Genomic DNA, 27,606 nt, shown 5'->3' on the forward strand with positions numbered 1-27,606 from the left:
CAACATGAGATGAAGGCTGCCCAACCACTGGGTGCCTCCTGCGCTCTCCCTTCCTCAGCCCACAGGCCTCTGCCAGTTCCACCTGCCAGGGGGCCGTTTCCCCTGAAGGCCTCCCAGGCCTCAGTGTCCCCAGAGTCAATCCTGGCCACCCTGCTGCCTGGAGGATTCTCTCAGACTAGAACAGCAGGTGAGGAGCCGAGGAAAGGAAACAGGGTCAGCCCCCGTGGCCAAGTGAGCAGAGGGTAAGGGGATGGATGGTGGGATCTGGGTGCCGTGTGGGTGCTCACTGCAGAGTGTTCTATGATATTTGAAACGTTTCATAATAAGATACTGGGGAAAAAAGGGAAGAAACACAACTATACAATTTCAGAGCATGCAAGTACTTTAGAATTCAAACTCAAACCCTTGATTTTACACGTGACAGAAGTGGAGCTCCAGAGAAGGCAGGGCGTGCCTAAGGCCACGCAGCACTGGCCTCAGGACTCTGTGTAAGGCTGAAGTGGCAGAACCCCAGAAAGGGGGCTCAGGCCCTCCGAGCCAGGCTGTGAGGCGGGGCCTGCGGCCTGGGTGCTGTCAGAATCTGCAGACACTGAAGAAGCCTTTCCAAACACAGGACAGAAACTCCAGATGGGTCAAGAGAACCTGGATCGTACTAAGGTAAGGGTTCTGCTTTGCTTTGTGAAGGCCATGCCAGAGGGGCTAGACCAGCTCTGAAACCCAACAGTGGTTCCTGAAGCGGCTGTGGGGACAGAGTGGGCAGCGGCTTTGATTCCCACCAGGACTTTCTCCTTCACAACCAGTCTCCCTGGAGAGGCGGGATGCAGAAGTCGTTCCCTAGCTGTTTGCTTCTGAAAAGTTCAGGAGATGGAAGCCTGAGAGGGGAGAGGAAGGCAGCCACCCAAGGCAGGGGGAGGGAGTTGGGGGGCCAGGAGCCAGCCCCCCAGGGGGTGGAGAAGAGGAGGAGCAGAAGCTGGCTCAACCCATCCCCACCCATGCATGGGGAACAAAAGTGACAGAGGCCCAGAGCTCTGAGGACAGGTGGGCCAAGAGAGGGCCAGCCCAGAGTCCCCAGCCCGCCTGAGGCTTGTGCAGTTCCCCTTGGGGCCTTTCTCTGAGCATGCACAACCCCCAGTACAGGCCTGCAGGAGGCCCCAAGCCCCACCCGGAGGGCTCCTGGTCATTTGGGGAGGGGCATCCTGGGCCTGCTGGCTGAGGTGAGCGAGGGTGTTTTGGCCCCAGGACTTCTGTGGGCCCCAGCCTTTCTGGAGGGCAGGCACTCCCAGCCCCGAGTCACTTACTTGGGACCTGCTGTGTGGGCTGCTGCCACGCCTGGTAGGTGCTGCCCCAGCCCTGGGTCAGAAAGGCCGGAGGACCACTGTGGATGACAAGAGAGTCACTCGTTCCTATAGGGGGCAAGTCACCCCTGTCGTCTCCCTCTTCACTGCTCACCTCCCTCACCCCAGCCAAGCATCACCGGACCCTTGCCTGTCGACAGTAGCCAAGTGACCATCCTAGTCCCGTCTGTCCCCAGCTGAGTCACAGCAGGTCACCTACCTCACAGGGGTGCTGTGGGGGTTCCCGTTCACCTTGGCAGCCATGTTTGGGAAGCACCCGGAGCTCCTTGGAGGAAAGGTACTGGGAAAGGGGAAGAGACAACAGACTGAGCGCCTCACCACGGAGGGCTCGTCCCCTCCCCCCCAGCCCCAAGGCACGAGGGGGCGGTCGGGACAGAAGACCCTCTGCCCTCTGAGAGGCTCCCACCCCACGCTGAGGTCAGTGAGTGATAGGCCGGAGAGACGCTGGTGAGAGGAAAAGAAACGAGTCCTGCCCACACCCAGAACTTCAGGCCTTGGCTGGCACTCCCTAGAAGCAGCTGGAAAGGACAGGGGATCTCTTGGGAGCGAGTGAATTCTCCCAGGCAAGACTGATGCAAAAGACTCACTTTTGATGAGGTGGGGCAGGTGGCTGGCTGAATGGACTCTGTCCGAAGGCTCCAGGTGCTCCGAGATTGGTCCCCTGTGGGGGCACAGAGGGAGCTCTCACCCACTGTTGGCTGCACACCTCTTTCCTCTGCCCAGGCCCACCCCGAGGCAAAGCCCAGCTTTTGGGGGGATGGAGTCGAGTGAAGTAAGGACACCTACGCACTCACACTAGCCTTCCTTCCCACAGCAGGCTGCGCTGCAGAAATGGCTTCTGCCCTCCAGCAACCAATACCACCATACAGCCAGTCCTGGCACCACCACAACTGCCCTGGCATCACCCTGGGGGTAGGGACCAACCTGCTTGACTCTCCCGTCAACTTAGGCTGGCCCAAGGCTCTTTCTGCCATTCTACGTCCCCATTGAGGTGAGCAGTGGCCCATCTGTCCTCCATCAACACTCCCTTTCTTTATCTGCCTTGAGGTGCCTGAAACTAAAGCCAGAGTCAATGAAAGCTGCCTGCTGGGCTGGCCGCCAGGGCAATGCCAGCGGAGTCCCGGGACAGCGTGGGGGGAGGCTGCCGCCCCAGCCGCTCATCTAAGCCCGCAGGGGAACGGCTCTGGGGCCTCGGCTGCTGTGGCCTTGGTGAGTCCTGCCAGGCTTCCTTCATTGCTTCTGGGCCTGGCTCTGGCACTCCCTGGGTCTCCGACCCTTCCCTTCGGCAAAGCAGGAGGGGGCTTGCCCTCATGTGATGTAAGAACCCACAGGCACAAGAAGCACAAGGTGGCGGGAAAAGCTGGTACCTTGGACATCCAAAAGAAAACAGCTATGAGTAAGCCAGGTGGGGGAAGGACCCTGTACGTACGCCAACTTTCTCATCTATGAGCTGCCTGGCCACCTCGATCTGCTGGGGAACCCCCCTGATGGTGAATCTCCGCAGGTTGGGGTCGCTGTTGGGAGGGGGGTTCCTCTGAAGCTCCACGTGCGCTCCTGACTGCTGGTTGATGCTTTTGATGTTCTCACCCCCTGTGGACAGCAGAACACAGACAGAAGAGTAAGCAGCTACTGTGGCAACCCCTGAGGCTCTGGGGCACTTGGCTCCAGAAGAGGACTCGGGGGGATTTTGTGCACATCGGCACTTGCCCTGACAGTAGAGAAGTACTCTCTATTTACTCCAAAGTGGTTCCAACTAAACCCAGGGCTCTCTCACTTGCAAAAGTAGCTTTGGAGTGAAGCTGGACTTTCTCTCAAGGCCAAGCTGAGGCCACAGATGCCATGTGAAACCTCCATGCGAAGGCCCTGAGTGGCCCAGTGACCAGGTCTCAGCTGAGGCCTGTGGGTCTACACCATGGAGCCAGCTGTGGGGCTCCCGCCCAGCCAGGGATGGCACTGCCCTTCTTAACACAAGAATGGTGAGCCAAGGGCCCCTCCATGACAATGGGGCCTTCAGCCTGGCTGTGGGCAACTTTCTCCATAGGCCAAACAGATGACCACAGGCCCAACCATGCCTGGAGCCCACTCGGGCCTTCAGTATCCCACCGTGTCACTTCTCAACTCCCTGCCTCCTCCATGGGGTGACAGTCTAGATAGGCAGTGCAAGGATGGGGTGGAGGTCACAGAGACCTGGGTGGAGTAGGGCTAATGAAAATTTCGTTGGTCTCTTTCAAAAACCTGCGAGACTCTCAGTCTCTGAATGAAATTTGCGTAATAAAAGCTCCAGCAGCGTAACAATAGTTGGATTCTTCTTCTGAAATTCACAGAACTTGCAGATCTGCTCCGCTCAACTCCGTGGAGGATGGAGCGTTGCTAGGAGGAGCCAGAATACAAGGATAACTTGGAGCACAGTTTGGAAAAGTGGAGAAAAAGGTAATCTGCTCCAAAGCTGGTATAGGGCAGCAGTGAGCCCGGGTGATCAAAAGCAAAGGCCGGGGGCCAGTGTCGGCCCCTCCTCCATGCCCACAGTCAAAAAAACAGGCCCTAAATGCCATGTGGCACCTCACCAAGACACCGTCCACAATCCTCCAAACACTCCAAGCTTCCCTCTACCCACTGCCAGAAAAGCCCTGTCTCAACAGCCTATCAGGCCAGTCGGGAGGGGACGCTAAAGGCAGACACAAGGGCGTCTTGCCAGGACTCTACAGAGGTCAAGGAATGAAAAAGACAGGTGGTCCTTCCTGAAGGCAGCAGGGGCAGCCCTTACAGGGGAGAAAAGATGCCAGGAGGCATGGCATGCAGATAAGGTCGCATGCAGAAGAGGTTGGTTAAGTTTAGGGTGGTTTTAAATTTAAAAAATGACCAACAGAACCAAATGCTATGCTTGTGACTTCCTTAAAGTCCTGCTGGAGTTTCAGAGAAGCATCCCTGCATTTTCCACCCTGGCCAGACCCGCCTGTCTGGGGACACACCGGGACAACGCCCACAGCTCTGATTTCCTCTGGGCCGCTGCAAGCCCCTCCTAGGGGACCTTTACCTCTGCCCCTTTACTCAGAGGCCATGGATTTTATCTTCTCTGCGCCATGAAAAGCAGGCTTCTAGGCAATGTTTTTTGGGGAGCAATAAAGAATAGAGACTTGGCCAGGCGCGGTGGCTCACGCCTGTAATCCCAGCACTTTGGGAGGCCAAGTCGGGCGGATCACCTGAGGTTGGGAGTTGGAGACCAGCCTGACCAACAGGGAGATACCCTGCCTCTACTAAAAATACAAAATTAGCCGGGTGTGGTGGTGCATGCCTGTAATCCAAGCTACTCGGGAGGCTGAGGCAGGAGAATCGCTTGAACCCCAGAGGCGGAGGTTGCAGTGAGCCAAGATCATGCCACTGCACTCCAGCCTGGGCAACAAAAGCGAAACTCCATCTCAAAAATAAAATAAAATAAAATAAAAAAGAATAGAAACTAAAATGGAGACCATTTCCACAGGCACACCTAAGACTCGAGGGAACCCTACCAGCCTCCACCCAGACCCACATGGTCTGGAGGCAAAAGCACAAGGACATGAGTGTCTGCGACTGAGAATCCCGCGGTCCCCAGACAGCTGAGGCCCCAGCCCTCCCTACTGGGCCCTGGGACCCTCATCCCCAGGCCTTGGGAACATGCTAATAAGGTGAGGAGGCGCCACAAAACCTCGCGGGGCCGGAAGGAGTTAATTTAAGTTCATCTTCCTTCAAAATGAGGTCACTAGCTTGGCACATGGTGGCTGTCTATAGACTCATTCAGCAGCCGCTCCATTCTTCTACCTGATGGGAGGCAGAAGTGCCCCACCAGTGGCCCCCCGGCTGGACGTGAAATCGTAAAGCAATTAATCAAACCTGCTAAAAGGCCTGGCTGACAAGAGCAGGCTGGCTGCGCTATCTGTCAATGTTGCTGTGTTTATCATGGAAATCCAGCAGGGGCCAGGGAGGCTCTGCGTCTGTCCAGGCCAGAGGCCAAGGAAAGCTGGGCCTGACTGCATGGGGCTCCTCTCTCCCTTGCCCAGCCGCCCATCTCAAGGAAAAGAGATGCCTCACATGGGCCCTGAGGGTGTGTGTGTGTGTGTGTGTGTGTGTGTGTGTGTGTGTTTAGTGGGGTGTGTGTGTGACATAGAAAGACCCTCCCATATCCGAGACGCCAGTTAGGCTTCTTTAGGCTGCTATTCAAGCATGGGACACAGACCAGTTACTGCTTCATTCTCATTACTGTTTTCTAGGAACCACTCAGGATGACTTTGTGGAGGACCAACTACGAGGGGCTGCTCTGTGAGCACCAAGGGCTCACTATGAGAGCCTGTCATGGTGAGGCAACAACGCTCAGTCAGGGTTTAGAGACACAAGCAAATGAAAACTTCGCTGACAAAACGGTTTGCAAAAGGCCAAGAAATCTAGATCTAGCTAATCGTCAACCTACAGGCATCAACTAGCTGCAGTCTCACAGCAGTCAGGCTGACGGCCTGGTTAGCGTGGGACTTCTGGCAGCATCTGGCGCAGCCTGCAATATCCCCAAACACTCACCAGCCCGCACACCTGCCGGCAAATGAACACAGACCCACATTGTTCCTACCAACTCTGAGTGGTTCAGCATCTAAAAGACAACACGGTTTCTTGCATTTTGCAAGAGCATAAAGCCCACAGTGTCTGTGAGCAGGGACGAGGGCAGCTCCTGGGAGGTGAGTGTAGGGGGCTCCCACCTGCCCAGCTCTGGAGGTCTCTGCTGGTGAAGCATCCCCGAGTCTTGCCTATCCAATACAAGCACCCCTCAAGCAGCTAAGAGGCATTTGGTGATCAAAGAAATTTGAGAAATTCTGGAGAGACGACTGTTTTCTCCACATGCTGTCAAATACCTAATGAAGGCAAATACAAAACCCAGTGACAACGGGAGTCCCCCGCTGGCAGCGAGGCCTGGCTCAGAGCCCCACGGAAGCTGAGCCCTGCTGCCACACTGGGAGAGGCCCCACAGCCTCGGCCCTGGCCTCAGTAGCCTTTCTGGGTCCCAGGGCTAGCCAAGATGAACTGCTGCCAATGGCTGAGAAATGTGGCTGCTCTCTCCTGGTTCTCAGTGAAGGACAAGAAAGAGCTACAGTAGCCATGAATGAGGGTTTCTTCCTAATGTTCTCCAAAATGCCCAGAAAAAACTAACAAATCAATGTTTATTTCCCTCCACAGAGAGTCCGTGACTCACGGTAAATACGCAGAAAGGATAAAAACCATTTTCACACGTTGTGCAGATCAAGACCAAATACTCAAACCTGGTAAGGGGAAGAAGTGACACACTGTGGAGAAGGAATTTTCACTGCAGATATTGTCTCAACCGTCCCTCTAAGTTCCTTGGAGGTGAATTAATTACCAGTTGACTGACAAAGGCCCCCCATCTTGCGCAAGGTATCTTTTCACCAAGCTAGGCTGCCCTCAACAGGCAGGGACTTTTACTGCTGTCTCTTCATACTCACAGGAAAAAATTCACTTTGCTCCTCACAACAGGCCCGTCAGCAGCCTCAGAGAACCATGCCAAGCAGGGTTTCGGCAGAAGGTGGCTACTGCCCCCAGACCGGGCAGCCCCAGCCTGCAGCAGCAAAGTGACTTCACCAAAGGTTCCGGAGGTCCCGTGACCTGCCTTCCCTCAAGCCAAACAGCTGAAGGGGGATGTGAAACCCCAGCTGCCTCTTACCTTTGCCTATGACGAGGCCACACTTATCGGCTGGCACTGTGTATGTTATCTCCTGGACGCCACCAGGGGCTCCCACACTCCAGTCACCACGGCCACGACCTCTTCCTCTGGCTGCTGCCAGGCCTCCAAAGCCGTCTCTTTCCTGGAAAGATCACAGGGCTCTAGTGACCTCTGCCACTGCCACAGCACCACTGCTCCTCTTCTCCAGGGAGGAGGTTAAGTGACAGGATGTAATCAATGCCACCCATTAGAACCTAGCACCTTTCCACACTTCTCATTCTGAAGGGCTCTTTTAAGCCAGAATTAACACCCATCACAGGTGTAGCCGGGAGGACCTGTACAGACAAACACACGCAGTTACATAAACAGCTCAGATGTATCCAACAGAAATAGGCAGACACAAACTCCAAGGCTGAAGCCCAGTGGCCTTTCTCCCTGGAGCTTTCCTCACTGGGCCCCGATCTGCAGGCATCAAGAGCTGGTTTCTCCCTTGCAGCTGAGGCCCCTCTTTCCTGTGGCGGACACATACTGGGCCTATGGGAAGCCAGATGTGGACAGCCTGCTGACCCTCCCCGACCAGGTACTGCTATGAGTCACAACACCTGGCACTCCAATCAGCAAGAAGGATAAACGTATTTTACTCAGTTTTAGAAAACTTCTTGGCTGTTGTGCCCCCAAGCAGCAGCAGCAGCAGCAGCAACAGGTTCAAGAGTGACCATTCAGGGTTACTTTAGAAGGGAGGAACAGAGGGAACCTGCCAGGGCCTCCTCCCCATGAGGGGCTGGAGAAGTCTCTGAATCATTCCCCCACTATTCACCCAGCAGAGAGAAAAACCTAAATCTAACAGCTGACAGAGGAAGAGCCCTTTCATTGAGATGGCAGCAAGTCTCATTCCAGCCTCCGTCTGCTGAGTGATTTTGGAGCTGCAGTATTTAAACTCTCTTAAATGTGGAGGGTGAACCTGGTCAAGCTAAGAGCTATTTCATGGAAGGGAGAAGCTGCACAGACTTTTCAACACACTGAAGAAATGTTGGGCAAAACCTGCTCGTGTTGATTTAGAGTAAACTGAATGTTTACCCAGAATCTAAACCAGCAGACAGCTGAGACAATTGGAGTGCTTTTCCCCCCGCACTCTGCTTTTATGAGAGACAACTGCCAAATAAACAAGGCAATTTTAGAATTTATGTTCACACACGCACACGAGCGCACAGTCAACGTTCTGGGTATGCCACAGATCTCGAAGAAAAGGTTTTCTCCCAAACTTCTCACAGCCTCTGTAGCGCAAGGCTCATAAACTCTTTTTTTTTGGTTTTTGTTTTTTTTTGAGACAGAGTTTTGCTCTTGTTGCCCAGGCTGGAATGCAATGGCGGGATCCTGGCTCACTGCAACCTCCGCCTCCTGAGTTCAAGCAATTCTCCTGCCTCAGCCTCCTGAGTAGCTGAAACTACAGGCATGCGCCACCATGCCCGGCTAATTTTGTATTTTTAGTAGGGACGGGTTTCACCATGTTGGTCTTGAACTCCTGACCTCAGGTGACCCACCCGCCTCGGCCACCCAAAGTGCTAGGATTATAGGCGTGAGCCACCATGTCCAGCTAATTTTGTATTTTCAGTAAAGACAGGGTTTCACCATGTAGGTCGGGCTGGTCTCGAACTCCTGACCTCAGGTGATCCGCTTGCCTCGGCCTCCCAAAATGCTGGGATTACAAGAGTGAGCCACAGTGCCTGGCCAAGGTTCATAAACTCTTGCTACAAAAAAAAGGATGTTAGAGATCATTTAGAGCAGGTGTGTTCAATCTTTTGGCTTCCCTGGGCCACACTGGAAGAAGAATTGTCTTGGGCCACCCATAAAATACACTAACACTAATGACAGCTGATGAGCTTAAAAAAAAAAAAAAAAAAAAAAACCACACAAAAAATCTCGTAACATTTTAAGAAAGTTTATGAATTTGTGTTGGGCTGCATTCAATGCTGTTCCTTGGCTGCGTGCAGCCCACAGGCTGAACGAGCTTGATTTAGTGGCTGTTTCATAAACTTGTCTAATCCTAAGAATTGCCTGGGTCTCTAGTGAAGACCCAAGACCCTCCCCTGGAAATGCTGATTCAGTAGATCTGGGGTGGGGGCCTACACATTTGTAATTTGAGTAAGAACCACCAGATGGCTCTTAGGGGATCACATGGAGAACACTGCCTGGTGCAAAGCGCCCTGAGTGTGCTGCTGGGAACACCAGACCCAGAGGTTCAAAGGCTGCTCCAAGGTCACATGACTGATGGCAGAGCTGGGACTATAATTTCCAATCTCTTGCTTTATTCTTCCGTTCTGGTCATTCTCAAATGTATCCTCAGTCCTACCATCAGTTACAGGGGTTCCTAGCACTGTCATACAGGCTGGCTCACAGTCCAAAGATGTGCAGAAATCAAGTGCATGAAGGGCAGCTTTAGGACCAAATTTGGAGGACCCTGAAGTGCTTTCTACCACTAAGACTGGATTTCACTAACACAGATTAACATTAAATACACTTGATTATTTGAAACTTGGCGACCAATCTCCATGGTATTTCCCCACATGGTTTAAATAGCCAGAAACTTACTGTGTAAAGGCAATCTAGATGGTGAGGTAAATAAAGGCAGAATAATAATTAATGAGCAGAAAAAAAATACCAAGAAGGCAGGAAAGAGGCTGATGTAGAGAAACTGCTGGTTTCCCATAATGTGACTTGAGGCGCCTCAGGGTGACAGCTCTATGGTGCTGCACCGAGAGCCCCGGGTAGCACTTTCCACTTCTGCAGCCCAAACACTCACACTCCGCAGAGCTGGACCCACCTGGGCTGTAAGAATCAGCTCGCTGATGATATGCGCTGCATGCTGACACCGATCCGGAGGGCCCATGACCTGGGCAGCTCTTTCTGGACTAATCCCATCGTCTGAGGAGCCAGGTGAGAGACAGGATTAGAAAAAAGCCCAACGTTAGAAGGAAACAAGGATTAATCTGATTCCCAATCAATATTCTTACCCGCGGTGCCAAAAGGGGCAACAGGAATACTGCCAGCTGCAGGGACTCTTTTGGAGTGATGTGGGTGATAGGAAAATGTGTGTAATTATATTGGTTCGAATGTTTCAGGTCAATGCTCAATTCTTATGCAATTATAGCCATTTAAAAAATGTATCATTAAAGAACTAAAACAAAACTTGACTTGAAAAAAGCCAAGGGAGTCAGAGCAGAGCTACGGCAATAGCTTCCAGAGAAGAGCCTGCCATGTTTTCCTCTTTTCAGACCATGTCGAAAATTTTGCTTATTAAGGCAAGTTTATAAAATTTAAAAATCTGTCCTTTATTCTAAGATGTTTTGTCTTTGTATGTGGTTTAAAATTATCTCCAATTTAATAAAATCAAAATTATATATATATATATATTTTTTTAAATTTTACTTGGCAAAATCAAAAGCTGACATACTATGCATTTATGACATACTATGCATATACTCCAAGGAGAAAAAAGAAAAAAGGCCTGGAAATCAAAGGTGACCCACATGTATCCGGAGAGGGAAAAGAAGGCTGGGAGAAGAAACTGAGATTGGTAATCTGGTAGCAGAATGTTGCAAGGATGAGAAAGGTGAACACACATGAAACAACAGCCAAGCCCTTGTTTCGTAAGGTGTTTTATCATCCTTTTAACACTAAGGATTTTTGAATCATCAAACCCACCTGGTTTAAACTGAATCCTCACACCAGCATCATTCTGGATCTTTTTGATCATTTCCCCGTTTCTTCCTATTACAATCCCCACAGCAAACCTTGGCACAGATACCTAGGCACAGAGAAACCAAACCTCATCAGAACTTTTCACAAACCTGTCTTTTTAAAGGGCACTTTTTTTTTTTTTTTTGAGACTGAGTCTCGCCCTGTTGCCCAGGCTGGAGTGCAGTGGCACAATCTCAGCTCACTGCGGCCTCTGCCTCCCGGGTTCCAATGATTCTCCCACCTCAGCCTCCTGAGTAGCTAGGATTACAGGCACCCGCCACCATGCCCAGCTTATTTTTGTATTTTTTAGTAGAGATGGGGTTTCACCTTGTTGGCCAGGCTGGTCTTGAATCCCTGACCTCAAGTGACCTGTCTGTCTTAGCCTCCCAAAGTGCTGGGACTATAGGCACGAGCCACTGCGCCCGGCCCAGGACACATTTTTTTTAACACGCAACTTAGTTTTTATTATAGTGCATTCCTGGAAATGATATAATAAAGGACATTTTTCCCTTTTAGCAATAATATTGTGGTTGAACTGCATTCTTTTTTTTTTCTTCTTTTTTTTGAGACGGAGTCTTGCTCTGTCGCCCAGGCTGGAGTAGAGTGGCACCATCTACGCTCACTGCAAGCACCTCCTCCCAGGTTCATGCCATTCTCCTGCCTCAGCCTCCCGAGTAGCTGGGACTACAGGCGCACGTCACCACACCCGGCTAATTTTTGTATTTTTAGTAGAGACAGGGTTTCACCACATTGGTCAGGCTGGTCTCGAACTCCTGACCTTGTGATCCACCCGCCTCTGCCTCCCAAAGTGCTGGGATTACAGGCGTGAGCAACCACGCCCGGCCTGAACTGCTTTCTTAACTGTTAAATGCATCCAATTTGAGATTTGATCAAAATGGTTATAAAAATGAATAAGGCTTATAGATAAAAGATGAAAAATAGTAATTTTGCCTTCCCATATACACACCATACACACTGTTACCCAGGCTGGACTTGTTACCCAGGCTGGATTACAGTGGCGTAACTGTAGATGACTATAGCCTCGATCTCCTGGGAGGAATGAGCCTCCCTCCTTAGCCTCTAGAACAGCTGGGACTATAGGAATGTGCCACACTGGACTAATTTAAAATAATTTTTTTTTTTTTTTGGTAGAGGTGGTGTCTGGCTATATTGCCCAGACAAATCTCAACCTCCTGGCCTCAAGTAGCACTCCTGCCTAAGCCTCTCAAAGCACTGGGATTACAGGCGTGAACCACCATGCGTAGCCCTAGTGGTTCTTTAAAATGTATTTTTTTCCTTCATTTTTCTTTTATTGTGGCTAAAATATACATAATATTTATCATTTAACCACTTGTAAGTACACAATTCAATGACATTACATACATTCACAAGTTGTGTAACCATCACCACCATCCATATCCAAAACATTTCATCATCCCCAACAATTCTGTATCCATTAAACAATGACTCCTCCTTCCCCCACTATCTGATAGCTTCTACTACTTTCTGCCTCTATGCATCTGACTCTTCTAGGTGCCTCAGATAAGTGGAATCGTACAATATTTGTTCTGTATCTGTCTTATTGCACTGAGCATACTGTTTGTAAGGTTCATCCATGTTGTCGCATACAACAAAATTTCATTCTCTAGGATAGATTCTGACCCCATTGCAACCTCATCAATAAATACAGGCTGCCGAGTTTGATAGAATCATGATATACATCACCAAGAAAACCTGAACCTTGGTTTTTACCTGGGCAACTGGTTAACCTCTAAAGCAAAGCTTCAAAACCAAGGGAAATGGCCCCATGTCCTGAAGTGCAGCCAGCTCCCCTCACTGCAGGCTGATGCTGTTGCAGTCCACCCTCGCACCCACCCTAAGAGGCGAGAGAATTCTTAAGGTTTTGAGACAAAAGTTAACTAACTTGCTCAGGGTGAAAGAGCTAACAAAAGTGTGACCTACAGCTTTGGTCCTCACCTCATTTGCCTACTAACCTGTAATTTAAGCATACCTCTATACTGCCTCCTCCCATCCGAGAGGTGAAATCACCGCGTACACCCCGAAAGTCAGCTTGCTCTTTTTCTCGGATAATCTCTAGTACCATTTCTCTTGCTTGCTGCATAAACACAAACAAAAAGCATTATGAGAAAAAATTCCTGAAAAAAGATACATCACCAGGTGAAATTTCAAGATCAAACCCTCTTAATTTGGGTTTAAAGGCGCTCAGCTGTAGGACAATTCACTTATTGCTTATGGGACATGTAGGGGATGTGTGCCTCGTATCTTAAGTGATGTGTTCTTTCCACTGCCCAAATGTCCACACAGGGAAGGGTCCACCTTCTATAAAAAGCCTTAGTTGGGTGAACACATCTGCGTGTGGTCAGAAATGGATTCCTATCACCCCTAGGCGTTTTTTTTTTAAATCTTTTTCTTTCTCTGATCAATAAAGTGGATTGACCTAGGTGTTTCTTGACGCCATTTCTTTCTAGCAGGAAAGGGTGTCCAAGAGCGCCCACTGAGGGCAGGTCCATGAGACAGAGAACTTCGCCAAGGCTTTACATCACAGAGAAACTCCAGTAAGTTAAAAAGAAAAGGCTGAAAGCCAAATACATTGCTTTAAACAAACAACAACAACAACAACAACAACAACAAAAGGGCAAGCCTATCTTATTTCTATAACCTACTGGTGAGACTTCCTTGTGGATGTCACTACATCCCAGGCAGATTCAACTGTCCTTCTCCCCAAAACACACACTTGGCAAGTCTATCGCTGCATGTTGTCCAACCCGTGCCAGTACCAGCCACACAGGAATCTGCGCTAAAGACCTATTGTACCTTACAACTCAAGGGAATGCGAGAACTGTGTCTAGGAAGAAACAAAATAAACCCGTCAGCAACTTAAATCTTAGGACATTTGGAGAAATCTGGACATGTACTGGATACCAGATAATGTTTCAGAAGTACAGTTTTCTTAGGCCTGGTTATTCTTAGGAGACACATGCTTAAAGGATTTAGGGGTAGTGTCATACCATCTTCAATGGTAAAGAAACACACACACATGCACACACATACAGAGCAAAATGTTAGGCAGGTTGAAGAGATATATAGGTGCCCTAAATACAGCAGGCTCCATCTCCTAAATGAAAAAAAAAAAAAAGTGAAATACACAGTTTTAAAATTTAAAAATCACCAAAACCCGTTAAGTTAAAATTATTTTCCTGCAAATTTATGGGACATTAATGATATATTCTTTGCTTGGGGTCTTTCCCTACCAAAGACACCATCAAAGGCTGTGATAGAAAAAGACGGCCTCTGAGGGAGGGCAGGCACTCTGTGGCCCCCCACAGGCCTGGATCCAACACCAACACAGTACTGGAGCCCACAACCGGACGCTGAGCAGGGTGGGGAAAGGCGAGAGGCAATCTGGTTCCTTAAATGCCCAACTGTTCACACTGAGAGAAGGCTGGGAGCTCTGGAGGAGGCAGCGCGTGGGGACTCTGGCCTGATGGAAGTGAACGACCATATCACTGACTGGAGTCCCCAGGCAGAACCATGCCCACCACTGCCCTCACTCCTGTTCTAAAACTGTTATTTGACAGGTGTACCTTGACCAGCTTAGCTGAAGGACAGGGTTCAGAATTGGGGGCAATATTTTGCCAGGGACTGGAAACTTTCACTGATTAAAACCCCAGTGTTCCCAGAGAAGACCCATTCCTGATGGTGGCCTGGCTCACCAAGGAGCATCACCCCGGAGCTACTCTGAATGTGGCAATGGCAAGACAGGCTGCAGGTGGCAGAAGAAAGTACATCTGTGTTTCACTGAGGACAGACAAAAACCCTACACCCTCCGCCCACTTGAATTCCTGCTACTAGCAAGAGTTGGAAGGACAGGACCACCCCAGGGGATAGAAAACCAAGCCCCTTACTGCTTCCAGCCAGCGGGGCTGTCCTGCCTGGCAGCTCGGGGCGCAGGACACTTGCTCTGAGGGCGCCCAGGCACTCGGGTGGCTCTGGTGCTCACTCTGTGCTCACCTCCAACCTCAGCTGAAGGGCTTGCGAAATAAGCCCAGAAGAGAATGAGCAAGTAAACGCCAAGCAGAGCCTGCATCTCAGCTGACCCCAGGTCAGCAAATCAAAACTGCACCTGGAAGGATGACGTGGGGGAAACAAAACAAAAAACCAACTGCCCCTGAGCCATGCCACCAGCAAGAGCTCAGAAATGTTCTGCACACGCACAGTCTAAAACAGTCACCACCAGCCTCAGGTGTTACTGGGCATTTGAGATATGGCCAGTGTAAATGAGGAGCTCAGTTTTTATTTGAGTGAATTTAAATAGCCACAAGTAGCTAAGGACTCTGGTTTGGGCAGCACAAACCTAGATTCTTTTTATCACCAAACTTTGTTGAGAACAGTTTACCTTCAATAACGGAGCAGCCAGTTTCACAATTACTTGAGGAAGATAAAAGCTCTAGGGTACCACCAAGTGATAGCCCCACAGCCAGGACTCATCCAACCCATGGCTCTTTCCTACCTGTACTTTAAATGCGTCTCCAGTGATACGAAGAGGCTTGTCTGCTCCCGTGGGCAATGGGCCATCCTGGATCATGACCATCTTCACCCCTGTCCGCTCCTGTGGGGAACACACACCGGCACAGCCCTCATGAATAATGCAGGGTATGAAATGCAGGGCAGCACAAAATCGGATCCAGTCACACCCACAATAAGCCCACATCCCACCCACCACCAGGGACTGCCTTCCAACCTGAGCCATGAAGCTGGCTTCTGTGACAGCAGACATATAGGTCGGGTAAGACCATGTCCAAATGTGAGATATAAAACCATCTCCTAAAATAATTCCAGTGCCTGGAGTATCTAAGCACTAAGGAGCTACTTTTACTGAACACCAGGCACTTGGCACATACTCCATGTGACATTATGTGATTAGAACTTCTGCGGAACTGAGAGTCAAGTCCTGCCATCTTTCTACTTCAGCACATATGGCCCTAGGTCCAGAGCTAATGAGTGGGGGCCAAACCTGGGAAGCTGGGATCCCAGATGATAAACTCTCCGAGTCTACATTAGGATACCATCCTCACAACCAGGACCCAAGGACTGGGTTATGAGATGGCACGCAAGGGAAGCCACAATCCTTTACTCGCAACTGCAAAATCCCTTTTCTGAAAGAAAGTTTACTTATAATTCATTTGGCAGCAAAACTGAACTCATGTCAGTGTATTTTTTGCCTTTCTCTGAGTGTGAGTATTATTCTATTTAGCTACAGAAATATGCATTTGATTTCAGGGTACAACCCCAGAACTCGCTGGGAGTGTCAAATTCTGAAACCTGTTTGGTCCTGAGTGTCTCAGATGAGGGATTCTGGCACTAACAGCAGCTAATGCTCATGGATCATTCACTCAGTAACAGGCTCTTATATAAAAAGAAAAGAACGACTATTATTTTAGCTCCATCACAGCAGTGAAGGCTGCACTTGCCCCTTTTGACACACAAAGACCCTGAACCTTCAAAAAGTACATGAGCACATTTAAGATCAATCAATTAGTGAGGAAGAATGCTGGGTCAGAGCCTCTGACTCCAAATACTGCACTTTTATCTGAGATGCTGTCCTTTTATGATAAAAGCAGCCCTCACAGAGCTCACTGCCAAAAACGCTGCTCAAAGTTCACAGGGGCCCCTGATAGGGCACACCTGCCCCAGTACTTGGCATCGTATTTGGCATCAGGCGTGGCCGTGGCGTACGTTCAGAAGCTGTCTGTCAAATGGAGGAAGGAAGCCTCAGTACAATGCTACGCAAAGCCAGCCCAGCCAGGGAATGCCAGCCGTGAGCAGATCTCCTGGGCCGGGAAGCTGAAGACCTGCTGCGAGCGGCCGCTGTGCTCCGTGCTCCAGGCTCACACACCTGCAACTGCTTGATTGTTTCCCCTCCTCTGCCGATGACCAGACCCACTTTAGATGCGGGAATGAGAATCTCCTGGATTGTGCTGTTGCTGTCTATGTCATTATGAAAGCCAGGTCCATTTCGACAGCGGTCCACAATCTGTCCCAGGAGCCGTTTGGCTTGTCTTTGGGAGGGAAAAGAACCACAAGAGAACCAGCATTAAATGGAGGCTCTAAGTGTGCAAGACAGGGAAATAGCACTGAGGGAAAAACCTGCGGGTGTCAGGGCAGCCCTCCATCCAGCTCCAGCTCCTGCCCCCACAACCCGGAGGTCTCTCTGCCATCCGCCACGCTACTGGGCTGGAATTTAAAAGCAACACACACCACAGTACCAACGCTGCGACACAGAGCCTTGCCGCCCCTTTCAAGCCTGCCCTCTGCTCATGTTTGTGTCTCCACAAAGGTGTCGTCTCCTATTAGGATGCCAGCTGCTCTGGAGGCAGAGACCATCTTTTATCCCTTTACATCTCTCTGTTCCCCCATCCAACATGACCCTCCTCACAGAGTATACTCAATATACATTTGTTAAATAAATGCAGGCAGGAGAGAGAGCCAGCAATGAGAAAGATGGGAAGAAAGCAAGCAAGGATTAGTACTCACTGTCTGAACTCCCATACTCCACCGCTTCTTCATAACCAACAACACTGCTCTATGACTTTTAAGCTAAGGCTATGAATCCCAGTTTGGTTCCAAGAGGTGGGAAAGGGGGAGGCGGTGCTGGATGCAGCTGTGCACTCACAGACACCTGCTTTGGGCTTTCCATGGCAGCCAAGTTGGGACCCTGAGTGTCACGTGTCCTGCTATTTGTGTTGATTTCTTGGGCAGCGGGGGAGGGCAGCTGCAATGTTGTGACAGCACAGCCCAGGCCACCAAAGTCATCTGCTGTGCCAATTTCCTTTTCTGCACCAGAATTTCTCCTGGTTGTTATTTCTCATATTGATTCTCTAAGTTGCCACACGCAATCTGCTTTTTGGTTTCTCTAATGGAGAAGAACTCAGCTACTAAACAGGCTGGCTGTGCTGCTCACTGAAGACAATGAAATTTGTTTCCTCCCACTGCCTCTGCTCCTTGGGTAGACAGGAAGCAGGAATGGTTAGAAGAGTAGGAAGAAAGAAGAGAAAGGCAGGAAATAGATGTTGCCTTTTGTAGTCTTGAGCCTTTGTGTACAGAATCAGCTTCATATATCTTCGCAGTTACAGCAGCTTTTTAATATTTTGCTTGTGTACTAGATTAACCTGTGTTGGAAGAAAAATGCTTTGACTCTAGCAAACCATCCAGCTTGCCCTGTAATGCACACCTGCCGGCGATATTTATTATGGTTCACTGCTTGCAATGTGATGGCAGAACAAGAGAATTTAAGCTCATCTAGACTCCCTGAGAAATGGAAACAATAAAACAACCCTACCTATTGAGTCAGATATAATCTTAGCACCCCTGTCCCCAAATGTGGTGCTGCTCCATAGATTGAAGGGCAGTGAGCAGGCTCTAAGTCAGTATGTTTCCCTTTCCCAGGAGATTCTTGGATTTATGACACCTGCACCTGGTATAAGGTTCTGAGTATGTGAGTAACAGGGTAGGAAAGCAATGTTAGTCTTAAGGCTGTTGCAAGGGCGCCAAAAGTCAAGACATCCTCTGGCCAGTCCGTACGGCCCTCTGAGTAGAGCAAAGGTCGCGAAGAGTTGATTCATTTGGTTCACAAACATCAGAAGGGTAACGGGATCAGCCTCCAGCCAAAAGACCTGGTACCAGGATTCTCAGTAGCTCACCAAGTGACTGGCTTACTAATCCAGACCTGCTCAGGTAAAGGAGGTGTTAACAAGGAAGAAGTAAGTTGATTAGAGCATTCAGGTGGGATGAATGTACACTCCTGAGACCCTGGTTTGAAGTAGATGTTATGACAGCTGTGGGGTTTAGAACAAAGGTGATATCTCGTGTATTTAAGGTAACAAAAACCCCTGGCACAGTAACCTCCCAGATTTTTTTCCTGTGGAATTATCTACCTGTGTGGCCAGACTGCAGCACAGACTCACAGTGTTCAGTAACAGTGTTGCCCTTCCATTTCTCCCCATTTGGGGAAGGAGGAAGAAGAGTGAAAGAAAAAGTAAATAAAATAAACTTACTCAATACTTTCTGGGGTTCCGGTAAGTACACAGGGCCTCTCTGGAATCCCAGAACTCTCTATAAGAAGAATCAAGAAGATGAGGGGTGTTGGTGGGCACCGGGCACATGCATCTCTGCCTCTGTAAGGCTCTCTCTAGGGCTGCTTCCTACGCCAGCCCCGCAGAGGCCCAGGCTCCCAGAAGAAGACAGTTTGCTTTCACTTGTGGACAGAATATTAAGCTGGTAGCTCCACCCTAGATTCTCGAAGTAGAAACAAGTCCCACAGGGGAAGCTAGAAGGACATGACAGAGGTCTGTGAGTTGGTCCTGATTACCCATCTCAGCTTCACTTCTGACCCACTCACATGCTAGTAATTGTTTCAGTCACTTTATTGTGCTATTCCTCAGTTTCTCCATTTGTAGTTTAATGGTCATTTGTCTGCACACGGCAAATAAGCTAGTACTCTAGGAAGGAACTTCATGACACGCACATCAGGACCATACCAGTTATTGCATGAATGTCCCAAGAGATCAGTGACATCTATGTGGAACTGGGCCATTTAACGAGAGAAACACATTACTTTCTAACACCACACGTGATGCCTCATTTTGTTCCTAAAAAAATTTGCTTCTTAAAATTCTTCCTCAAAAAAATGAAAGAGAAATAGCTAACAGGAGTTACTGCCTTCAAGACACTGTAATAAGTATCTTTTAAAGGGGCAAACATTTTTCTAGTCAAATGTCCTTCAAACCCCTTCCTTTGCAATGGAAAGAGGTCAAGCTCAAATTAGATGACAAAACCATAAATAAAATAAAAAATTGTTCTTCACTCCATCTCTCTCCATGTTGCATAGTCAAAATGGACCCAGCTAGGAAAGGTCATAAAACATGTTCAGTGAGTGCTAATTCAGCCAGGACCCCCAGCTATCCTCTTCCCACAAAGGGAAGGGGCAGTCTCATCCATGGGAGCCTCCTCTGATGCACGCAGTCAAGGAGTGACCCCAAAGCCATAGGATTCCCATAGGCCCCACTATGCCACTATGTCTGGTATAACATTCTGGTGCAGAGAACATAGGTCCTAGAGTGGCAGGTGTTTGGGAAGGGGCCATGTCTGGCCACAGAGCTGAGGGAGGGTTTACCCCAGAAGCCAGATAGGAGGCCTTATCTCCGGGCCCACCTTTGCTCTGATCCTTCTGGTTCTCATTTAGGAGTCCAACTCCCAAAGTGCAAGGAAAACACCAATCGCATATACTTACCCAAGCAACAAGCAAAGTACCGAATCTGGAAATTTTTGCAAAATACTGATTTCTATAAAATTGATATCTATTTTTAAAAAGCCTTACCTGAAGCAATCTGAATTTTGCAACCAGATTCTGCTTGAATCCGTGAAATCTGCTCACCTCCCCTGCCGATAACTGAAACAAATTGAACAGGGTCAGAATACACGCCCCTATTCCATATTTCACCACGCATGAATGACTGAATTAATTCCACAAACTGTGACACTTGGCTCACAATATTGCACATCGAGTTGGCCCCCGTGAGCCCATCTCCACTCTTTGGGCATGATGGCAGCAGAAGGCCCGTGTGAAACAGCCTACAGGCAGAGGGGATTCGAGCTGAGGTGAGGAGAGGTGGGGAAGGGGGGGACATCCACAGCCCAGTACTCTGGTTTCTCCCCCAGCCTGAAGAGACCTGCAGCATTTCAGAGCTGTGGGGAATGGCATGTGCAAAGCATTCTACTACAGGTGATACTCACAAGAGAGACTAAAACAAAAAGAACATCCTGGCAAAGCAGCTCAGAAAAAAAGAGAGAGAAAAAGAGACAGGAATCAGGGAAAAAGTAGACAACATGGATACTTACTAAATCCAACCATTTTGTCAGGCACTTTGAATTCTTCCGTTATTACCGTCCTAAAAACAAAGAACATTTTGGAAAAAATACAGAATACAGACTTTTGCAGCCATTTTAGGTCCCCAAACTGCCCATACTGGCAATGTTGCAAGATAAAAGCTTAAAATACATCAGGCCAATTTGGCCAACAAATCCACCACCATCTGCAGAGTGTCACGTAATGAACCCTCTGGTCAACCATTCCTCCCAAAGATCTAAGCCTTTCATCTCCTTGTGTCAGAGGAAGAAACCTCCGGGTTTTCATGAAACCATCACCTCCTCTAACAGCTGCCTTTTCTTCATACAGCACCTCTCAGTGTTGCCTCATTCTGCCTGGTTAGGTGCTCTCTAACCAACAGCTCATCAATCCCAGGTCACTGAAAGGTCCTACGGGGTTTTGGGAGATGTTTAGACTTCTACTGTGGAGTCCTCTCTAGATGAAGACATATCCAATTTTTCTTCCACATTCTTTGTTTCCCAATCTTTTTATTGTTTTCTGGCCTCCCTTCTAATTTATGGATGTTTTTTACAGTGAGACGCCCCAAATGGAACCAGTATCTGATGGAGGCGTAATCAGTGTTGACCAGAACAGAATAATTACCTCACTTACTCTGCAAGGTACTTCTGTTAAATGCTATCCCATCCATTATGTGCCTTTTTTTTTTTTTTAAACTACTACTGCACTGGTTTTTTTCAACAAACCTTCAAATCTGCCATACAGTGTATTGTGGACAATGTCCAATTTGCCCAACACCCCAGAAAGCAATTAAATCTCAACATTTACCTTGGGAGGATGCTAAATGCAAGTAGTCAAAAAAAAAAAAAAGGCAAGCATTTTTAAACATCTCTCACACAGCTGGATTTTTACCCATCACGGAAAGGATTGAATAAGTGCATATTTTTAGGGAAAGTGCATCACTTAAAAGAAATGCAATAGCATAAATAGCACTTGCCACTGTATCATTTTGATGGGAACAAACAGTCTTCTCCCTCCCTCCTTGAGGGAGTTTACACCCTCAAGCTTATGAACAAGACGGGATTCTCTCCACCTCTTGGGATATGTGTTCTCCCCAAATCAGGCAATTCATTCCCAGCTTCCTAATCAGTAACACCATGGATGTGAATGCCAAGCCCTGCTGTCCCAATGCGTCCTGCAGCAGATGCCAGGTCCCTGTCAGGATGTGCTTCTTGACCCTGTTATGAGGGATGACAGGGCTCTTGTGCATGCGGTCAGGAGGCTGCTGCTCACACCATGTGTAGCATGAGCTGTCTACTCTGTCTACTCTCAGAAAATATTACCTGGGAATTGACTAGAGGGGCTTCAACACTACTGCAATACAAAATGTCACGAAGCCCAGGCAGCCCTTGGCCCTAAGGAACAACTTTAGCCAACTCTGAGGAAGAAACATTCCAAGACGAACGCTCTGGGTTTCCCGGAAGAAAACGTTCTAATCTAAATGCAAGGCTGAAACTTGTCCAAGGTACAAAATATAAACACCTTGGAAAAGAAAATCCTGACTAGTTATGGCTTTATAGGAAAGTCAGCATTTGATACTAACGATCACCTCATTTAAATTTTCAATTCATCAACAAACAAAACAAAGCAAACAAAGAAACAATAACAACAACAACAACAACAAAAACCCCAGGATAAAATTTTTGTTTAACTGATGACCGGTGATTTCTAAAAACTCCCAAACATCTAGGCAGAATACAAGATGACAGAATTGTTTTGCTGATAGAAGGTTAAGGATATGTCACAGCAACAGATACACAGCACAAAATTCATCCTTCCAGAAGAGAAACTGTGGCAGTTTCTTGTATATTTTTTCCTGTTTAAAGGGCAATACACCATGACCACACATACCCCATCTTACAGATTGGCCTTTGTAAAACTCAGGGCTCTTTCCGTATCTCTCTAAATCCCCTATGTTTGACAGAAGGCTATGAGGGGACACAGAAACGGAGAATCAGCTGGGCTGAGGCTCTCTGGCAAGTCCCTACCACTTCGGAAGGATGGAACCCTGGCTTCTGGCCTCCTCGCCATGCACTAGCCACCCACCCATACTCCCTGGGCACCCAAAGCATTCTCTTGTGTCTGACCCTCACACTTCGAGGTGTCTCTTCCCAGGTGAAGGGGCTGAGGATTAATAAAATACTGACAAGACCACAAAACCAGGTGGGAAAATCTCATTCTCTCCTTTTAAATTAAATGTACACTGGTAGAAAGAGCAACTCCAATCTTCTACAAGTATTTTAAGTTACTGCAATAATGGCTGATTTTTAATGCCTTGTATTAGTTTATCCCTGAGCCGACACTATCTTGGAAATGGCTAGCAAAAAACTCGAGTCTTAAAGAAGCCTAACCCATGCTTTTTCACACTCTCAACCTCTGACTTTCTAGCACTCTAGTACAGATGGTGGATCAATAAACAATTAGAAATGATCAATAAATAATAAAACGTAACCCACTGCTTACCTTTGATGTACCAAGGCCCCTAACTGGTTACCTACTGTGGCAAAGAGAAAGAGAAAAAAAAAAAATCAAAGCATTAGCACGGATAAACTAACTTCATCCTTACCATTCTTACCATTTTGGGGGGGGGGGGCGGGGAAAGAAAGGCAGAAAGAAAGCAAACAGTAATTTAGGCTCAGTGGCTGAAATGAATGAGTTATATGATATGAAACAGGAGGGGACATCTTGATCAACGCAGTCTGTAACCCAGTGTCCAGCTGAACACAGGATAAGAAATTGATCTGTGTGTCCACATGCTGTGAGGCCTGGGAGAAAATCCTGCTAGCCTAAATCCCTCTAACTTCCTACCTCCCTCCTGCTCTGGATCCAAACTCAATGTAAAGATGGAAAGAGATCCTTCTTTCTCTTTTAAAAACAAATGAGAAGATTTACCCTCCTTAGATGCATTGTTAAGGACTGCTCCACAGCAGCTGTAGTCATGAGAAACATGCACATATGCTCCTCCTGGCCATGGGGGAGGAGACGCCCCCTGGTGCCCCCCCCCCCCCAAGAGCACAAGCATCTGAAGGAGAGGATCCAGCCTCCTCCCTCCACAGGCCTCGTCACGGACCCACCAGAGCAGTCCATGTGCAGTGGACACTAAGAATGAGCAACTGCCTTTCAAGCCCATTTCACAGAGACAACGGTGCCAAACAGCCTCTTATTATTAAAACCAACTCTGTAATCACATTCCCACAAAACCACTTTAGCTATGCTTTTTGTTCCAGTTTCTCCTCTTTCAGCTATTGATGAGTGTCTCCTTCACCAGCCATCAGCAAAAATGATTCTGTAGTGTTTCTCTTTTGGAAAATGCAGCTCAGGAAACACAGTCAGCAGACGATGAAAAAGTACAAATCCTAAACATATCACAAAGAACCAAATGCACCTTACAAGATGCTAAAAAGGGCATTCAGAAATACGTCTTTGGGGAAAGTTATTCTTTTTTTTTTTTTTTTTTTTGAGACGGAGTCTTGCTCTGTCACCCAGGCTGGAGTGCAGTGGCGCAATCTCGGCTCACTGCAAGCTCCGCCTCCCGGGTTCACGCCATTCTCCTGCCTCAGCCTCTCCGAGTAGCTGGGACTACAAGCGCCCACCACCACGCCCAGCTAATTTTTTGTATTTTTAGTAGAGACGGGGTTTCACCGTGGTCTCGATCTCCTGACCTCGTGATCCGCCCGCCTCGGCCTCCCAAAGTGCTGGGATTACAAGCGTGAGCCACCGCGCCCGGCCTTGGGGAAAGTTATTCTAAGGACATGAGCTAAGTCGGAAAGGATCGATTACACCCACTTGAGGACAGAGAATGAAATGGTTTGACAACTGAACTCCATGTGAATCAGAACGGGGAGCCAACTGCTCTGCTTGTGCTCAAACTCACTGCTGTCATTCTCCGACTGGACAGTAAAGAGACAAAGGAAAAAAAGCAGACCATGACATTTAAAAAGAAGAAAACGCAAAGCAAAACAATGCTAACAAAAAGTAAACGAAGCTACTGAGTCAATACCATATTTCTTCTGGATCAATAACAAGATAATGGTCTACAGCCAAAATATTGACACTAGACACTATTAATCTGCTTATCTCAGGGATAAGAGAATTGTTTTTTATTGACTCTTAAAATTTTCTCTTTGCCTATCTGTTCAAATATAACAAACATTCTTGCTTGGAACAGGTAGTGTTCACAATTCCCATTTTGCATGAAAACTGGACAACCACCAGGTCAGGAAAGGAATCCTCACCACAGACTCAGCCCCTGAATGATGTTGGGGCTGAGACATTCCTGAGGGAGGTACGTCGGCCACGTAGGGCAGTGGGGAGGAAAAGAAACACACCAAAGGAGAATGTCAACGACAGAGTACCTGTGAGCTTGGTTAGCTGTTCCTATTTATGGGTCAAGCTCAGCTTCCCTGATTGCTATCAGAATTCTCCTCTTAGTGGGTAAAGAATCTACTGAAGCCAGAAGAACTAAAATGTCTTGAAATGATGAGAACACAGAGGAGAGGTGCTCAGTATTCCTCAGCTGGGGGAATGAGGCCGCACCGTGGGTTCTGGTCCACTGCGTTGTTTGGTAAAGGACTTCAAAGGGCCGATGATCTTCAGAAATTTCTGTCTCAGCCAGAAAAGCCACAGAAACAAAGGGCAGTGCTACCATAAAAAACTTCCTAAGATTCACAAGAATATTCAGAGGGCTCCTGTTCAAAAGCCATTTGAAATTTTGTGCTTATCACAAAAATGGCAATTCCTTTTTGTTGGCAAAGCATGTGTTACAGGTGCCACGCACATGACGCCATTCCTGCCAGCCACAGTGGAGGCACTCATAATGACCAGAGATGAAAATGTTCACACTATCATCCCACAGATAAATGGGCTGCTGAGAGCTGCATCACTGAGAGGAAATCAGGTTCAAGTCCAGAGTCAACTCTGAGCTGGCAGATGCTTAGGAAGGATAAATCACCTTCCTCCTCCATGCAAATGCTGGAGTCCACCCAAGGCTGAAACATGCGATTGCAGTTTCATTCCCTTCGGAACATTCCCATTTGCTGCCTAAAAACGAAAACCAGCAGTTAGATCAGGGGCACTGAGTACTCATATGGCCAACTTCTATGTCCAACTCCAGGAAGAGGAACCTCTCCTCAGTCTTCGCAATGAGGAGGAGTCACACTAAGGAGGCAGATGGGAACACCTATCACGTTCAATTGAATGGAACTGCACTCATTTTTCTGTAAAAAAGGAAAAATGTTGGGTAAAATCAGTCCTGTTTCCACTAATGGTGTGTGCTGTTTGACAATGCATCTTCTTGCTTCCAAAGGTGCCCCTGGAGCAATTCCAGCACATACAGGTGTAGTTCTCGTTTCCCTTGTGCACTATATAATACGAACTGCCTGGGCTGTGAGTCATCCTACAATATCATAAATTCTTTCCGAAGAGTAATACTCTGCCAATTTTAATAATAATCTTAAAAAAAAAAAAAAAAAAAAAGGAGGTCAAGTCAGGTGCTGTCACTCATGCCTGTAATCCCAGCACTTTGGGAGGCCAAGGCAGGAAGATAACTTGAGGCCAGGAGTTTGAGACCTGCCTGGCCAACATGGCAAAACCCTGTCTTTAGTAAAAAAAAAAATATAAAAATTAGCTGGGTGCGGTGGTGCGCACCTGTAATCCCAGCTACTCGGGAGGCTGATGCACAATGAACCGAGGAGGTGGAAGTTGCAGAGAGCTGGGATCATGTCATTGTACTCCAGCCTGGGTTACACAGCAAAACTATCTCAAAAATCAATCAAACAAACAAACAATAACACAAAAAAAGGTGATCAGACACATTTTTCCTATTAGTGAAGAAAAAAAAGATTTCTTTTTTTTTTCTCCTCCAAAAGAAACAAAACAGCACTGGGAAATACATGCAACTTTGCAATATGCATCAGTTGTTTTTTTTTTTCCTGAGACAGAGTCTCGCTCTTGTTGCCCAGCTGGAGTGCAAAGGCGCGATCTCAGCTCACCGCAACCTCTGCCTCCTGGGTTCAAGCGATTCTCCTGCCTCAGCTTCCTGAGTAGCTGGGATTACAGGCATGCGCCACTACGCCCAGCTAATTTTGTATTTTTAGTAGAGATGGGGTTTCTCCATGTTGGTCAGGCTGGTCTCGAACTCCCGACCTCAGGTGATCCGCCCACCTTGGCCTCCCAAAGTGCTAGGTTTATAGGTATGAGCCACCGCGCCCAGCCATATCAGCCTTAATAGTTACACCTCCACTCCCACCCCAGCACAAGGAACAAAAATGCCAATTCCTCCTTCATGACAGCTCAGCCAGCACGGGCTGGCACCCACACGGAACCACTGGCCAGAGGCAGGTGAGTGAGTCTGTTGGGGGGGATGGGAGGAGAGGAATACCAGTTTTTATAACTGCAAAAACAATAACCCAAATCTTCCTTTTTAGATTTTGAAAACAATCCTCCCTCCTCTGCCTCTTCCTTGGATTTGCAGTCTCCTCTGACTGACCAATGGCTTTCCACACCCCAGCTCAGGTCAGTAACACACACTTAGCGGGGAGGATTCAGGGCGTTTTTAGAAAGCTTTTCCCCCAAGGGACACTACAAAGGCTTCCTGTGTTCTAGGCAGCAACTCTTGCTCCAGGGCCACAGAACACTGATAGGCTGAGTTCAGCTGAAAGTCCTTTGGCAAGCATAATTTATTAATTTTGCAAATTATTTTTTAAAAAGTGAAAGTAAATTCAAGTTTATCTCAATAATGCTCACTCTTTTTTGTTGTTGTTGTTTGAGACAGTCTCGCTCTGTCTCCCAGGCTGGAGTGCAGTGGCGCGATCTCGGCTCACTGCAACCTCCGCCCCCCGAGTTCGTGCGAT

At 48.2% G+C, this 27,606-nt stretch overlaps 1 protein-coding gene across 4 annotated transcripts in view; it reads right to left on the reverse strand.

Moving 5' to 3' along the window:
• The window catches only part of FUBP3 (far upstream element binding protein 3), a 59,044-nt gene that overhangs the window by 4,893 nt on the left and 26,545 nt on the right, over positions 1–27,606 (reverse strand). For 2 of the 4 annotated variants that reach the window (XM_063635853.1, XM_063635852.1), the window contains exons 3-16: positions 23,219–23,249; positions 20,710–20,759; positions 20,189–20,260; positions 18,867–18,924; positions 16,709–16,871; positions 15,323–15,421; positions 12,803–12,907; positions 10,756–10,858; positions 9,875–9,975; positions 7,054–7,195; positions 2,785–2,945; positions 1,943–2,016; positions 1,555–1,635; positions 1,299–1,375 (exon numbers count right to left, since the gene is read on the reverse strand). In XM_063635853.1, the coding sequence (XP_063491923.1) occupies positions 1,299–1,375; positions 1,555–1,635; positions 1,943–2,016; positions 2,785–2,945; positions 7,054–7,195; positions 9,875–9,975; positions 10,756–10,858; positions 12,803–12,907; positions 15,323–15,421; positions 16,709–16,871; positions 18,867–18,924; positions 20,189–20,260; positions 20,710–20,759; positions 23,219–23,249 (1,317 nt within the window). Of the gene's footprint in view, positions 1–1,298; positions 1,376–1,554; positions 1,636–1,942; positions 2,017–2,784; positions 2,946–7,053; positions 7,196–9,874; positions 9,976–10,755; positions 10,859–12,802; positions 12,908–15,322; positions 15,422–16,708; positions 16,872–18,866; positions 18,925–20,188; positions 20,261–20,709; positions 20,760–23,218; positions 23,253–27,606 lie in introns of all 4 variants that reach the window. The other 2 variants (XM_055270690.2, XM_055270689.2) reach the window with 1 other exon arrangement.

Source organism: Symphalangus syndactylus, chromosome 3 (assembly GCF_028878055.3).
Source record: "Symphalangus syndactylus isolate Jambi chromosome 3, NHGRI_mSymSyn1-v2.1_pri, whole genome shotgun sequence".
Taxonomy (NCBI): Eukaryota; Metazoa; Chordata; class Mammalia; order Primates; family Hylobatidae; genus Symphalangus; species Symphalangus syndactylus.